The sequence below is a fragment of the Hemiscyllium ocellatum genome, chromosome 7 (assembly GCF_020745735.1).
Source record: "Hemiscyllium ocellatum isolate sHemOce1 chromosome 7, sHemOce1.pat.X.cur, whole genome shotgun sequence".
In the NCBI taxonomy this organism is placed as follows: domain Eukaryota; kingdom Metazoa; phylum Chordata; class Chondrichthyes; order Orectolobiformes; family Hemiscylliidae; genus Hemiscyllium; species Hemiscyllium ocellatum.
In genome coordinates this window covers 41344003-41356354 of record NC_083407.1, presented here as the reverse complement: position 1 = coordinate 41356354, position 12352 = coordinate 41344003, and the positions used below count along the sequence as shown (strand labels likewise).

At 38.0% G+C, this 12352-nt stretch overlaps 2 protein-coding genes across 3 annotated transcripts in view; one reads left to right on the top strand and one right to left on the bottom strand.

The window, feature by feature from the left end:
* Nucleotides 1–5368, top strand: part of gpr39 (G protein-coupled receptor 39) — an 88604-nt gene extending 83236 nt beyond the window's left edge. The window contains exon 3 of the mRNA XM_060827843.1: nt 4717–5368. Within this exon, the coding sequence (XP_060683826.1) occupies nt 4717–5282 (566 nt within the window). The 3' untranslated portion in view covers nt 5283–5368. The remainder of the gene's footprint in view (nt 1–4716) is intronic.
* Nucleotides 5369–5499: 131 nt separating this feature from the next.
* The window catches only part of LOC132817412 (ly6/PLAUR domain-containing protein 1-like), a 50993-nt gene continuing 44140 nt past the window's right edge, over nt 5500–12352 (bottom strand). For both annotated transcript variants that reach the window (XM_060827845.1, XM_060827844.1), the window contains one exon: nt 5500–5819. In XM_060827845.1, coding sequence (XP_060683828.1) covers nt 5584–5819 — 236 coding nt within the window. In that variant the 3' untranslated portion in view covers nt 5500–5583. The remainder of the gene's footprint in view (nt 5820–12352) is intronic.

The following is a 12352-nucleotide window of genomic DNA, read 5'->3' as shown; positions in this document are numbered from 1 at the left end:
CATTTTCGATCAGTGACCTGTGATGCAGAAATTCCTAAGAAGAAAAGAAGACACAGGAAAATCCAAATAGAAACAAGAAAGCTGCTTGGTTTTGAGATAAGAAGTATTGTTTTGTAAATCTTAACTGGGAGTTTTATCAGACTAGTATTATAGAAGGGAAGGTAAAAGATAGGTTAAAGGAAGAAATTGTAAATAGTGGCTAGTTAATTATTCTCTGTCATACTTTAAGAAATAAAGTTGTTAATTACAGATTAGTGCATGGAATAAATCCTTTCTGTGTTGCTGGTTTTAAATTTAGCAGGAGGGTTTACCCCATGTCATAACAGTTCCTTTGCTGTGTGACCTTTGTTTTTGTAATATGTTGATGAGAACTGATTATGAAAGACCAGTTAAGTCTTATATGTGGAGTTGCTGTACATGAAGTAATTATTAGCCCTCGCACATTTCCTCATGTCTGGAGTTTAGAAGAAACAAATTTGGATTTTAGGAACTACAGGTCTACTTCTGGTCAGAAAATAATGGTCTGTGCTATAACTTGAACATGAACATGAGCTTGAATGCCATTTTGAGGAGAGAGCTTCAAAAGGGACAGTGCCTTTTTCAGATTTGTTGGCTCGGGTACATGTTAAACCTTGTTCATAGAATTCCTACAGTGCAGATGCAGACCATTCAGCCCATTGAATCCACACTGACTCTCCAAAGAGCATCCCACCCAGAGTCATACCTTACCCTATCTCTGTAGCCCTGCATTTTCCATGGCTAATCCATGTAGCCTGCACATTCCTGGACACTATGCGTAACCTAGCATGACCATCCACATAACCAGCACACCTTTGGTCTGTGGTTGGAAACTGGAGCACCCAAAGAAAATCCACAGAGACAGAGGGAGAATGTGCAACCTCCACATAGACAGTTTCCCAAGGCTTGAAATCAAACCTGGGTCCCTAGTGCTGTGAGGCAGCAATGCTAATCACTGAACCTCTGTAATCTTTGTTTCTCCTTCAACCAAAACTGACTGGTCAAACATCTCAATGCTGTTGGGCCTTGTTGCACACAAAATGACTGCTACATTCATCCAAATAAAATAACAACATGCCAAAATAATTCACTATCATTGCAGAATTTGTGACTTTCTGAGCAATTTTTATAATGAGTTATATAACTGCAATTTCTTTCTGAAGTTCTATCTTGCACATGAAAACTGAATTTATAACCTTTTTTTAAGAATCACACCTGTAGTAGGCTGAGGAAATAAGTTAATTGCATGTCATATAATGACAGTAGGCTGTGAAAGCAGCTATTGTAGATCTGAAAAGCAGATAATTCTAGGAAAATTAGTAACTCCAGGCAACATCTTTGGAGAGGTAAACCTCTGAAAATGGTTTAAACTTCTAATTATTTAGTGGCAACAATACAATCAGTTAGAAAATTCAACTTTAATTATTTTAGTTTTTTATTAAAAGAAATTTGCTTGGTGCTACTTTGAAGAGGCAATTTGAGAAAGAAACAAAAATCTTTGAAAATCAAGGTTCACTGTATTAATATATATTTATACAATAAATAATTATCCATTTTTCTTCTTTTATATTTGTAATGTAATATTTTAGTACAATTTACAATGGAGACTTAGATTAAAGACTGAGATGTCCTACCAGATGAAGTCAGAACAAAATAGTGACGATTTCAATAGCACATTATCATATCCTCAGGTTGTTCCAAATGGCTTTTAAATGAATTAATGAAATTACTGTATAGACATATACAGCTGGACGTCATGTTCAGTAAATGCCCAGATAAGTAAACTGCTTTTAGTGATATTAGCTGAAAGAGGAATATCAGCAAGAGTACAATCATATGTTACTCCATTTTTCACAAATTATTCTGCTGGATCTTTTGTTTCCCTGAGCAGGAAGACAGGAATTTGATTTAATGACTTATCCAAAGAAAAGCATTCCCAACAGTTCAGCAGTGACGTTTCTGCTTTTGTGCTCAGGTTTACAGTGGGGCTTGAATCCACAGCCTGACTCAGAAGGCAAAAGTGTTAGCTGCTGAAATGAGGTGACACACTATTACCAACTGAGCCAAATTGGTGCTCAGTGATTGCTTTTACCATAATTTGAAGTTCCAGCCTTTTACAATCTCATACTGCCACCTCCAAATGCTATCAGCAGGGAATGTCACTGAAGAAAACTTGTACCAAGCTTCTATGCCATTGTTCACTCAACAGGAGGCAGATCAAGGCAGGCAGAAGTAGCAGTCTCTAATTTGACTTTCTCAGGGACAGAAAGTAAGTTATGAGCATTGTGCAGCATCCTTTACCAGCATTTGGGATGAAACTCAATAAGCCAGATTGCTTATATTGGTTTCCATTTATACTGAATTGTGCAATCACATAAATGTGGAGAAAGCACTTAGTGCTTTATTATCAGTCCATACCACTTAAGTACACTTTTTAGAATGTTTTAAGTCATTACTTTTTCTTTCTTCCCTCACTCTATTGTATTTCAATTTTCAAATATAATTATGCATGGAATTTGTAAAATTCATCAGTTAATATGAAAAATAAGTTTTATTAAACAGGTTTTTGTAAATACTGCTTTTGCAGTTATTTTGACTAGGATTTTATATTTTAAAAAAGCACCTTATTCATTCGATAAAATTATCAGAAATGTCAATGGTCAAAATGTTTTCTTGCTCCTAAGGTGATTCTGGGTTTTCTTCTTTTAGTAACCAAATTTTATATCACCCATATATGGAAAAAAAGGAGCATAACACCAATGCAATCAAATCAGTAATTATCATAGTTCATACACTTTTCATGCTTGTATACCAAAGCCTATCAAATTTAACAATATAAAAAGTTTTAAAGGCTTTGCGAATTTTCTCATATAAAGCAACAATTTGGAGTGGTAATTCCATAATATTCCTACTTTTGACAAAATCTTTTGAACAGTATTGTAACAAATTAAACCAATTGATAAATAGGAGCAATGAATTTCATTTTGAAAGAATGGTAAAATAGGTTTGTGGTAAGATATTTTGCTAACTAACACACTATGATAATGATAAAGAGACCTTTTCTGGCAAGTTATTGTTTGTAATTAATAAATGTGAATGATTCACTGGGCTGTCAGTAAACTGGATTTCCTATTCATTGCAGTGAATTAGAAGCAGGAACGTATCATTATGAAGTGACAGCCCAGATCTATTACTGCAACAGTGGCATTCTTTCTTTTTTTGTTTTTTAGTTCTTTTGTATCTCTGTAATTGGATAAATTTCACAGTTCTAAATATCTTCTTCTCATGTCGTAATGTATAAAATATGGCAGCTGTTAAGCTGCTATGGAGATGTTAGAAAATCCAATAGAAGTGCTGAAATAAGCTTTAGAAGATGTTGCACAGTAAAATAGCTGCCTCGGGCAGATATTGTTCATCAGCACCACAGGTAATTCTATCATTCCTGAAGAATGATGGTAATAGTACAGTACTGGCTATTAAGCAAGCAGGAACTATTTTACTAAAGTATACAACTAATTATATCGTAAGGGTAATAATTTATGATCAGGTTTTAGTCAGCTTTGTGAATCGAAGTGAAAATTCCATTACAAAATTCAACGTGATATATTTTACTTAAAATTTGTTGTTGTTTTTTTAAATGCAATCACTCAGGGGAATTTGGATGGTGCTGTGTAATTACACACTTCTCTTTGACCTCTGATATCTGGATTTTAATTTAAATCAATTTCAAGAATGGATGTCTCCTCTCTCGGGTAACTGCAGGGACTCAAAGTGAAGACTATTGTATGTGTACATACATATTTTATTTATATATATGTGTGTGTGTGACAACATCTAATATATTTATCTATGTGTGTTGTGTGTAGTGGAGTTAATACAACCTTGCTCACCAACTAGCTTATTATCCCTAACCACAACCTTTCATTTCTGAACATTGACATCTGCCACCTAAAGCAAAAATAACTTTAATTTTGAAATAGGAACCAGCCATGATAAAATGTCTCTGTTTCTTTCTGAACATAAGCATGGAAAAGCATAATTTGCCTGTACAGGCAGCTTGCCAATTCATTGCAAGCAAATCCTGACTTCTAAATGGGTTGTACCTCTCATAGACAGCATTAGGTGGGTATTCTGATTGCTCAATCCATTGACATACACTGAAAATTGAGTCAATGTGTAATAAACCAAAATGTTTATGCAGCTAATAAACACATTGTGTAAGGAAAAAATAAGCTTGCAGTACATGCAAAACTGACTATTGATACTGTTCTATGCTGTTCATTGACTGGCTTCATTTATTATTATGATGGCAAATTGATAATATCACTCAACTTATTATCTTGGAGCTTAATAAAGCACATCAATAATATGAAGACTGTGTTTCACATGACAGTTCAGATCAGAGTTGATTCTTGCTGATATTTATTCACATCATCATGTTAAGAAGTCACTTTAGTTATTAAATACACAGTACACGGAAGCAGGACTAAAATATATATTCAGCATGTATCTGCACTGCAAATACTTCCCATGCATTCTTCTCTGCACCATTTCAGAGCTGATGCATGACAAATGGAACTAGCTTCTGGTAGTTTCTAACCTTAGGTCACTACTTCAATGGCTTGTTTGAATGTATGCTTTATGAACAGAGGTGATACTGTAAGACTTTTGCAGAAACATTTTGTTTTCTTTCTACAGTGCTCATTGTGGTTGCCCTAGCTGTGTGTTGGACTCCATTGCAAATACGTCGTATCATGGCAGCATCCAAAGAAAAGTCACAGTGGACAACGGTATATTTCAGAGCTTTTATAACCCTATTGCCTGTTTCAGATACTTTATTTTATCTCAGCTCAGTATTAAATCCATTGTTGTATAATCTGTCCTCTAAGCAGTTCAGGGCAGTTTTCATGCAGGTACTACGCTGTAAGCCTATAGAGCATGTAAACATGCAGACACTAAAGAGAACCCATGCCACTAAGGGCAGCACCACTCACTCCAGAAGGTCATTACTCCGTGTCACACTCAAATACAACTCTTCACGCCAGAAAAGCAATAAGGATCTTTCGAACACAGGTGTTGAACTTGAGCCATTGTCACATCAAAACTGCGAGACCCGAACAACAAAGCCAGATGGATTTAACTCTGCCAACTCAGTTTCAGGGCCCAGCTTGTTGAACATGAACCCAAAGCTTCCCTCCACAGAAATCATATCTGAGCTACACCTAACGCAGCGGCCGAATGGAGTCAATGAAACTGAGATATGAAGCTCTTAATAAATGTAAATATATCAAGCAAAAACCACACAGAAATTTTTCAAAGTGCTGTCAGTGATTTTTCCAAAAGTCATTTTTATAATACCATGTAAAATTTCAATAAAGCAACCACAGAATTGGCAATTGTCTCTGTGTCAAGAATATGGTCTTTTAATGCTTTTAGATGGTGATTCTCAGTTATTAGTAATGTAAGCTGTTACACAGCATGTGAAATGTGGACAGCAAAGCAAGGTAGGAAATGTCAAGACTCCTACATCAATAATGACACTTGAGTTTCCTTCATTTTATATGTTTATGTTGGAAGAATTGCTGATGTGAGTATTCCAACTGCAGCTAAAAGTTTTAGGCTTGCTCTTGAAGACATCGCTGAGCTTCCTCTTCTTCTGGGACGGGGTCCATTACAGAGTGGAGTGTTGCAACAGCTGATGCACACAGATCCCACCTTTCCTGGAGAACAAAATGACTGATAGCCTGCTGATGTAATGAGGCAAGATGTAGAAGCAGCGCAAGACTTCCGATACATGACTCCTGTAAGTAGAAAAACAGCAATGTTAAGATGAATTTCAGTTTTACACTACTATTCTGTATTCTATCATTCACTGTTATATAAAGATAAATGTGTTTGAAAATCTTTAGCGCATCTGCCACATTCCTGCTGTCACTCAGTGTGGCAAATGAGTTGGATAATAAGTTAGAATCTGATCTGGATTAGGAGTTTTTGGAAGACTTATTAAGCTTTGAGCCTCTATCTAGCCCTTACAAGGACATTGTAATGGAGAATTTGGTCACTGAAAAGGATCCCTAAGTTTTAAAAGGATTTGTATATCTTCTTAACCTGGTGCATAAAGTAGGAAAAGACATTCCAGCCTTTACATTGAAAAGGGCTGGGGTGATGGTCTTGGATTGCTTCCTGGACCTTGAAGTCGTATTGAATTTGAAAGGGAATCTTCAGCCTGTCTTTTACGAAGACAAGTGTGTAAGTGAAGAGATCGGTCTGGAAAGGAGTATCGCTGCATTTAAACAGTAGCAGCGCCATAAGAATACATCAAATATTAACCAGATAATCTGTAGGTCTTTGTAATTCAATTTATCAGTCTTTTGGGACTGTGTTCAGTTAAAACTTACGGCAAGATTTTTTTTCACTTTATTGTTGCAAAACCTGCAGGCTACTGCTATCCGTAGGATTGAATACTTGGTGACTAGACTTTAGCTGTTTTCAAGCCTTCCCTACTGCAAGTTTAGCTTTGAGGACCTCTGCTGTTCTTGCAAACTTATGGCAAAGGAATGGGAGCAGCTCCAAAGAAATTCCCAGGCCGAAGGGTAACAAATATGTAGCAATGCATTTAGCAATTATTACAGGAGACTCTGAATGCTGAAATATACGAGTTATTGTCTTGACGGATGTGCAGAATAGCTCCCTCAAGAAACATTTTTATTTTAAATGCTTTACTTGTGACATTTCACAGAAATTGGAGCTACATTAATTCTGCTAATGTATTTTTTGAAATATCGTGGATATTTTAAATATGAACATAAATGTGTGAACATCAATATGACTGTATATATGTACTTCACTCTCTTAATAGAATGTTAACTTGTGAACAGAAACACTTTACTCTTTAGATGCACATGAAAATTAATTGGAAGTATATTCTACATTCATAAATCAAACATGCCTGATTATCACATTTGTCCCTATTCTGAACCTCATGGCAATCCTAAAGAGAGATGAACTATCGCAGGGCCCAGGGATTCATTGAGTCCAATAACAATCTGTAGATGAAAATGGAATAGGGCAAGGCAATTTAACAGCTGGAAAAGCAGGAAATATGAACTGGAGTTTTTGCTGAAATCAGCAGCCTGCTCTGAAATTTTGAATCGTTAATTGGTAATTGAACTTTGTTAGCAAGCCATTAAGCTGACCGTGCAGACTGGGTGAACTTTTTTTCTGAAATGGTGGGATAAAAGGCTGAATACAATATTTGGGGATGGCTTGCGAGCAGTGGGTGGCATCACCTCCAAGATGTACCTCTGCCATTGGCGCCCTCACACATGGGCTCCATAATCCAACCAACTCCATGTCCCTTATACCCCTCCCTCTCATGCTGTCTGACTCCTTCCTGTTCAAAAGCCTTGGCCTGTTACTCTCTGGTGGCCTTGTCCTCTCTATTAATGCTGTTGAGACTACTAAAAATGCTGGCCAATCAGATTGGTTGGGAGCTTTTGGGTAAGGGATTCCTCTCACCGAGGGACAGAAGTCCCACTTTCTGCTCATTAAGGCAAGTTATTGCTGCAGACCAGTCTTCCTTTTTTAAATTGGTCTGCTCGAGACTGAATTTATAATAGGGAACTGAGCAACATATCCTGGCATAAAATTCAGCCCTGTGGGTTTCATAGGGATTGTTATGAATTTAAAAGTGGATCTGCTTTTAAAGGATTTGTGGATGATGGATGGTCAGACAGTCATGTGGGGACGGGCAAAGTATTTATACAGTTTATGCTATCTGTTGAGCGATAGTAAACTAATCCTGCTTTTCTTGGTCCCACAAGCAATGTTATAAATGCAGAAAGTCAATTTCTGTCATATCTTTCTTTAGTCACTGGATTTCACAATCCTCGTGAAAGCTGGTGCGTAAATGTTAAGAATAATGATGATGTTAAAATGGAGACATGCAAATCTCCTTTAAATATTCCAAGGAGTGGCCTACATTCTGCAAACAGTTTGGTCGTTCCCTAATCCCACTTCTATTAAAAGCAAAAGTGAGCTCTGACAGGTATTCACTTCAAAATATTTAACTACCCAAACCTGCTCACTGATTCAACAATGTTAAACACATAACTCTTGCATTTTATCAGCTTTGGGAGGAGTATGAGTGAGTACATACCATAGTTAAAACCTTAGAGTGGAGTTCTAGTTAAGGATCATACAGAATTGTTTTTGATTTCTCGACGCAAGTTAATCAATAGACTGTGCAGTACAAATATTTACTGTTGTTAAACCTGAGAACGCAAAGTTAAAAACTACAATTAGAAATATTAGCAAATTCTTAAAGATATTTCTGTGCCATTTCTATCTGCTAATTTAACAAAGAACTTAACCTGTTTAAAATAAATGCCTATTCAGTTTGTGAGGAAATCCAGCCCTCTAACTGATCTAAACTGGTTGGCAACGTCTTATTTATGGGTTAACATTGATTTTTATTATGTGAAGTGCTGTATTTCAACCTGTCACATCGGCTGGAATATATTTAAAGAATCACAGAAGTGGCTTCCTTCAACACCCACTCAGACAGTTAAATAAAAGAAACTAAATGCCATATAATCATTTGGCAACTGAAATTAGGAGATATTTGTAGATTAGATTTAAAAGGGGTAGTCAAGGTAAATCTTGTCTTTGCAAAATCACTGGCTGGTGGAGCACATCAGAATTAGGAAAGCCAAGTTCGCAATTCTCCAAAGAGTTGGATGTCCTTCCGGAAGCACGGCATGATGCCTCCCTCCCTAAGGTGTCCAGCACAGAAGACCAAAAAGGAATTGGCAGAAAGTGTATTGCTTCTGATGTACTAATACAAAGTAGGAAAAGTTCAGGAAGGTGTCAGAACTAAAAGAACATTGGGCAGCATGGTGGCACAGTGGTTAGCACTGCTGCCTCACAGCACCAGGGACCTGGGTTCGATTCCCGCCTCAGGCGACTGACTGTGTGGAGTTTGCACGTTCTCCCCGTGTCTGCGTGGGTTTCCTCCGGGTGCTCTGGTTTCCTCCCACAGTCCAAAGATGTGCGGGTCAGGTGAATTGGCCATGCTAAATTGCCCGTAGTGTTAGGTAAGGGGTATGGGTGGGTTGCGCTTTGGCGGGTCAGTGTGGACTTGTTGGGCCGAAGGGCCAGTTTCCACACTGTAAGTAGTAATAAGCTCAGCAGCACTGGTCTATATGATTAGCCTCTGGTACATATACAATAAAGTTTTAACAACTTACAGTTTCATAATTGTAAATGCTAAGCAATTGGACTAGATTACCAAGAATCACTGCTGCTTTAATACAACTAGGGAAAATAATTTTGTTCAAATTTGATAGGATAAATGTTATAGGTAAATGTAATCTATCTAGCAATAATTTTTTGAAGCTTTATATGGTTTAGAGAAACAAAGATGCCCAAAATCTGTATGTATGCAGAACATTCTCACAACTTGGTGTGTTTTCTATAATTCGACTGTTCAAAACAGAGGAACAGAATATGCCAATTCTGGCCTTGAGTCTGTTCCAGCATTCTATCAGACCATGAATGACCTGACCCAGCGCCAGAATTCTGCTATTGTTCCAAATCATTATTAATTCAACCTGACAAAAATCTTGCAATTTCAGTCTTGAAAATCTTGATTAATCTTGCATTCACTGTTGGGAAAACTGATCCAGATTTCCCTAAACTTTATTTTGAAAAATGTTTTTGAATTCACTTCCAAGTAACCTTGCCCTAACTCTATGAAGATATTTCTTGCTCTGGATTCTCCCACCAGAGAAAATAGTTTCTCTGTATCAACTCTATTGCATCCATATTATAATGTTAAAGACCATGACTAGGTCAATCCTCAATAGAATTTAAGCTGAATTTATACAACCTGGCCTCACAATTTAACCAGCAGAGATGCCCTCCATTATACCTAGTTGCTGTCACTTACCACTTAATTACAAAGCCACTTTTTTTTTCTTTTACATCTATAGTGCTGTGAGGGAGCACAGGATTTTGACCCATGAAAAGTCATCATAGTCTTACCAGATTATACGGCTGCTCTCATTAGACAGAGACAATTTGTGACTTGAAGGTCACTATGCTGGTGTCACTGTGCATACCATGTAAAACCAAATGAACTAACCAACAACTAAACCAAATGACAGTGAAGGATTGACAATATAGTTCCAATTCAGGATGGTGCCTGGTTTGGAGGAAGATTTGGTCATGCTCTCAGACATCTGCTACCCTTTTTTTGAGGTGGTAGAAGACACCAGTTTGGAAGGTGCTGTTGAAGCAGTATTGTTAAGTTGTTGAGTGCAAGGAAGTTTCAAGCTTCAGGAAAGAACTCCTTTGACTTTCCTCTGCGATCTCTCTCTGGATGCTGTACCCTTCTGCCTGTAAGAATCTGTGTTTGAATTCACCTTTTTGACAAGGGGTGTGTTTATGGGATGTTACTGTATTGCAACAGTTAATTAGTAATAGGTACTATATCAGGTTGGTTAAGCTGGTTGTAACAGTGCACTTACTGTTAGTGCACTTTGTGGAGGGAGTGAATGTTTACAAGTTACCTCCAATTGTGTGCACTCTCATCTATGCTAATAATTCTTAGTGCAGAACTTTTATTTTCAATGCTCACATGTATACATGTATTTGGAAAGGCAAGGACTGATTCGGGATAGTCAGCATGGCTTTGTGAGTGGGAAATCATGTCTCACAAACTTGATTGAGTTTTTTGAAGAAGTAACAAAGAGGATTGATGAGGGCAGAACAGTTGATGTGACCTATATGGACTTCAGTAAGGTGTTCGACAGGGTTCCCCATGGGAGACTGATTAGCAAAGTTAGATCTCATGGAATACAGGGACAACTAGCCATTTGGATACAGAACTAGCTCAAAGGTAGAAGAAGACAGAGGGTGGTGATGGAGGGTTGTTTTTCAGACTGGAGGCCTGTGATCAGTGGAGTGCCACAAGGATCGGTGCTGGGTCGTCTACTTTTTGTCATTTACATAAATGATTTGGATGCAAGCGTAAGAGATACAGTTAGTAAGTTTGCAGATGACACCAAAGTTGGAGGTGTAGTGGACAGCGAAGAGGGTTACCAACAGGATCCGGACCAGATGGGTCAATGGGCTGAGAAGTGGCAGATGGAGTTTAATTCAGATAAATGCGAGGTGCTGCATTTTGGGAAAGCAAATCTTAGCAGGATTTATACACTTAATGGTAAGATCCTAGGGAGTGTTGCTGAACAAAGAGACCTTGGAGTGCAAGTTCATAGCTCCTTGAAAGTGGAGTCGCAGGTAGATAGGATAGTGAAGGCGGTGTTTGGTATGCTTTCCTTTATTGGTCAGAGTATTGAGTACAGGAGTTGGGAGATCATGTTGCGGCTGTACAGGACTTTGGTTAGGCCACTGTTGGAAAATTGCATGCAATTCTGGTCTTCTTCAGGAAGGATTCAGAAAAGATTTACAAGGATGTTGCCAGGGTTGGAGGATTTGAGCTATAGGGAGAGGCTGAACAGGCTGGGGCTATTTTCCCTGGAGCATTGGAGGCTGAGGGGTGACCTTATAGAGGTTTACAAAATTATGAGGGGCATGGATAGGATAAAGTCTTTTCCCTGGGGTCGAGGAGTCCAGTCCATTGGTTTAGGGTGAGAGGGGAAAGATATAAAAGAAACCAAAGAGGCAACTTTTTCACGCAGAGGGTGGTACGTGTATGGAATGAGCTGCCAGAAGATGTGGTGGAGGCTGGTACAATTGCAACATTTAAGAGGCATTTGGATGGGTGTATGATTGGAAGGGTTTGGATGGATATAGGCCGGGCGTTGGCAGGTGGGACTAGATTGGGTTGGGATATCTGGTCATCATGGACAGGTTGGACCGAAGGGTCTGTTTCCATGTTGTACATCTCTATGACTCTATGACTCTACTTGGGAGCAAGAGTGGTCAATTTAGCCTCTTGAGCCTGCTCTGTCACTTGATAGGCTCATGACTAATCTCATAAAATGTTTCTATCTCAACCTTAAATTTACTCATTATCCTAGCATCCACCATACTCCAGAGTAGTGAATACCACAAATTAATAGAAATCACTTCTTGTCATCTGTTTTAAACCTGCTATCCCTTATCCCTAAATCTATGATCTCTCACTCCAGATTGAGGAAACATTTTTTCTACAGTCTACCTTGTCAAACTCTTTTAGCATCTTTTATTAGATCTTCATTCATTCTTCTGAACTCCAAAGTGTATAGGCTTGAACTGCTTAATCTCACTTCATAAAACAAACCCTTCATCTCTTGAATCCATCTAGTGAACCTCCTCTGAATTACCTCCT